Source organism: Megalobrama amblycephala, linkage group LG6 (genome assembly GCF_018812025.1).
Source record: "Megalobrama amblycephala isolate DHTTF-2021 linkage group LG6, ASM1881202v1, whole genome shotgun sequence".
Classification (NCBI taxonomy): domain Eukaryota; kingdom Metazoa; phylum Chordata; class Actinopteri; order Cypriniformes; family Xenocyprididae; genus Megalobrama; species Megalobrama amblycephala.
Window position 1 is genome coordinate 14251418 of NC_063049.1, and position 3960 is coordinate 14255377.

General features: G+C 39.1%; 1 protein-coding gene across 1 annotated transcript; it reads left to right on the forward strand.

The window, feature by feature from the left end:
• The first annotated feature begins 236 nt into the window (after nucleotides 1–236).
• On the forward strand, nucleotides 237–3646 carry LOC125269945 (patched domain-containing protein 3-like). Its single transcript, XM_048193053.1, has 4 exons — nucleotides 237–1019; nucleotides 1286–1413; nucleotides 1499–1644; nucleotides 1716–3646. Exons 1-4 carry the CDS (start codon nucleotides 324–326, stop codon nucleotides 3362–3364), a joined length of 2619 nt encoding a protein of 872 aa, XP_048049010.1. The 5' UTR covers nucleotides 237–323; the 3' UTR covers nucleotides 3365–3646.
• Nucleotides 3647–3960: the final 314 nt, after the last annotated feature.

A 3960-nucleotide genomic window follows, 5' to 3' on the forward strand; every position in this document is an offset into this window, starting at 1 on the left:
TCTTGGTAAAGAAAACACCTTTTTACTCAAATTAATCAAAATGGAGTTTTGGAACCAAACTCTTCATTTGGTCTCTTAAGATTGAAAATGGCCTGTGAGATAAAGCATTTCGTTTCTGGCATTGATACAGAGGGCATGTACAAACAAGGAAGTTTGTTAGCAACTTACCTTATTTTGTTAATGAATAACAGATGAGTTGTTAGTGTTTAGCACAGCCTTTAAGTACATTATGACAACACTAAATCTCTGGAGAAGGAAGATGTTTCTGGGGCTTTGCAGAACAGTAAGAGATTCACAGCAAACTGCAGCAGTGTATCTGGAGGATGGCAAAGTGTAAAACAGATTGCATTGAAAGGCCTCTATCTCTGGCCTTTGAAAAACTTGGTTGGGTTATTGGAAGACATCCATGTTTATTTGTCTTATTATCTTTATATGTGGCTGCTGCTCTTGGAGCTGGTTTCATCTTTCTTCAGGAGAGGGAAGCAAATGATATTGAAGACCAGTTCACACCTGTCAATGGACCTGCCAAGTTGGAGAGGGAGATTGTGGTGGAAAATTTCCCACAATCAGAAGAGTTTACTGAGTTACGGCTTGCTTCTGAAGGCACTTATGCCTCTTTGATCATCACAGACTTGCATGGAGGAAATATTTTAAATGAAGCAGCTTTTAGCGACATTATAGACTTAGACAGACAAGTGAAAAGTATATCGACAGGAAACACTTTTGAAAAACTCTGTGCCAAAACAAACGAAAGGTGCAAGTCAAATGCAATTTTAGACATTATAAATTACAGTGCTACTGAAATAGTTTCTTCAACCATAACATATCCGATGAATAATGCAATATTTTTGGGAACAACCATCGGCGGTGTAGAGCTGGATAGCTCAAAGCTCACTAGTGCCAAAGCGGTCAGGCTTTTTTATTTCTTAGACGAGAAGAATACAAAGGAAAACACTTACTGGCTTGATGGCTTTCTAAAACTCCTCTCAAACTACACACAACAGAAAATGTCAAGTAAGGTAAGTCAAAGAAATGACTGTGAGTAATGAGTTATATTTGCACAAAGGTACCTGATGATCATTGTATGTGTATTTATCAAATTATCTCCAATAACTTTAACTCAAGCACCAAAAGTCATTTGGACAACAATCCCAATATTTTGATTGAATGCTTGCTTGATTTGTCATAAATTGCCATAATTACTTCTTCACTGTTCTTGAACACTAGGAAGCACATTCATGTATACAGTAACTATACTAAACTGTTTTGTGTTGAATTTCTACAGGTCCATGTGTCTTACTTCACATCAATATCAAGACAGAATGAGTTTGAGACCAATTCAGACTCTGTGATCCCCCTCTTCTCTATTACGTATATACTGGCTATTAACATTTCTGTTCTGTCTTGTTTGAGGTATCACAAAGAATTAACATGAATCAAATAGGCACTATTATTTCTATCACTAGTTAAATAAATTATTCTTTGTATCCTTCCACAGGTTAGACTGTGTCAGGACGAAGATATGGGTGGCCATGTTCGGCGTCGTCTCCGCTGGTATGGCCGTGTTGGCCAGCTTTGGACTGCTGTTGTTCTGTGGGATGCCGTTTGCAATGACCGTGGCCTCAGCCCCCTTTCTGATCCTCGGTAAGTTCATTCATTTCATCACCTAGTAGGTGTCTCACAGCTGATGTTCACAGTCTCTGGATTTCCTCCAGGTATTGGTGTTGATGACATGTTCATTATGATCTCCTGCTGGCAGAAGACTGAAGTTAATAAAGCTGTTGAGATTCGTTTAGCAGAAACATATAAAGAGGCTGGCGTGTCCATCACTATCACCACACTGACAGATGTTCTGGCTTTCTACATCGGTCTCATGACTCCCTTCCGCTCAGTTCAGTCTTTCTGCGTGTACACCAGCACAGCTCTTCTGTTCTGCTACATCTTCAACATCACCTTCTTCGGCGCGTGTCTTGCACTTAACGGACGGAGAGAGAAAGGCAACAGACACTGGCTGACCTGCATGAAAGTCCCAGAAGCCACTGGTGATGATGGAGGTTGTTGTGTTGGTGGGGCATACAATAAAAACACACTGAAGGAATATGAAATGCCAGTGAATTCATTCTTTAAAAACTATTACGGCCCTTTTCTGACAAGAGTGTGGGTTAAGACGCTTGTGTGTCTGATCTATGCTGGGTATTTGGCAGTCAGTATCTATGGATGCTTCCAAATGCAGGAAGGTCTAGATCTGAAACATTTAGCAGCAGATGGCTCATATGTTGGTACTTACTATGACAAAGAAGATGAATTCTTCTCTGCCTTTGGTCCAAATGTCATGTTAGTTATAAAGGATAAAGAGTTTCAGTACTGGAACCCAACTGCTCGCAACAGTCTTGACTTGTGTTTGGAAAGTTTTCAAAATCTGCCAGTGGCAGATTCAGGCATTTCGCCTGTTTCTTGGCTGAGTGAATACATGCAGTATGGAAAGAATGCAAGTTTAAGTTTAAACAGTGAAACTCAATTCAAAAGCCATTTAACTGCATTTCTTAATCAGTCTGGTTTTAGTCAAGATGTTAATTTCACTAACAATCAAATTCATGCATCACGCATGTTCATTCAGACTGTGGACATCCGCACAGCAATCGATGAGAAGAATATGCTGGCTGTGTTTAGAGAAACTGCAGAAAATTGTGGGAAGTTGCAGACACCCGTTGATCTGATAGTGTACCACCCTGCATTCATCTATTTCGACCAATATGCCGTCATCATCAGTAATACAATCCAAAACTTAGTGGTTGCTACATGTGCAATGTTAGTCATTTCACTCCTGTTGATCCCAAACCCTCTTTGCTCTCTCTGGGTGACATTTGCCATCGCATCTGTCATTGTGGGAGTGGCCGGATTCATGGCATTATGGGATGTTAGTTTAGACTCTGTGTCTATGATTAATCTTGTTATCTGTATCGGGTTTTCTGTCGACTTCTCTGCTCACATATCCTATGCTTTTGTGTCAAGTGAAAAATCCTCAGCAAATGAGAAAGCCACGGATGCCATCAATAAACTGGGTTATCCCATCATTCAGGGTGCCGTGTCCACTATTGCAGGTGTGGTGGTGCTCGCGGCTGCTAAAAGCTACATCTTCAGGACCTTCTTCAAAATCATGTTCTTAGTCATTCTGTTTGGGGCCGTCCATGGCATCGTATTCATACCAGTGTTCCTGACCTTCCTCAGCACTTGTAGTAACAGCCGAGTAGAGAATAAACAAAATCAGCTGGACTGCAATAACACAAACAAACAGCGAGCGAAAGCAGTCACGGGTCAACCTATGCAACAGGATGGATGTTGTGCTGATCCTGACTGTTACTAAGCTTACTTTTCTAAATCTTTCTTCTTTTTCCATCTTTTTTCTGTGACCCTACATATGGCAAGTTTGTTTGGAAAATGAATGAACTTTCTTCATGTATGAGCTTAGGTCTATATGACACTTTGATTTGACCATACAAGAAGATCCTGAAATCAAAATCATTCTTTTAAGTTATGTATCCACTAACTTGTATCTTTTTGTATGTTTTCTCTTTTACACTTTGTCAGCAATATGATTTTTTAGCAAATAATGTTCTTTTTAAAATTATCTTTATGTAACGTAGGTCTATTTAATACCCATGTCTAATCATTTTAACTTTGTCCATGTAATCTAAGTACATGTATTTAATCACTTTAGTGCCAAACATAAAAATCATAATATTTAATAAAGAAATTTGATCTCAGCGTAATTGTGTAAAGTGTGCTTGATGGGAATTATGTGAATGTTCTCTTGTGGCTTATAAGGCTTTATTTCTAAAACAGCTCTGGTCTGCCCAAAGAACTTGTCACCAAGCATCTCTTTGTAAACAGTAACTTAAACCTTTATTCTATAAAATATTGTCCAACAGATCTGAACTGAAACACTAAACAGATAATGAG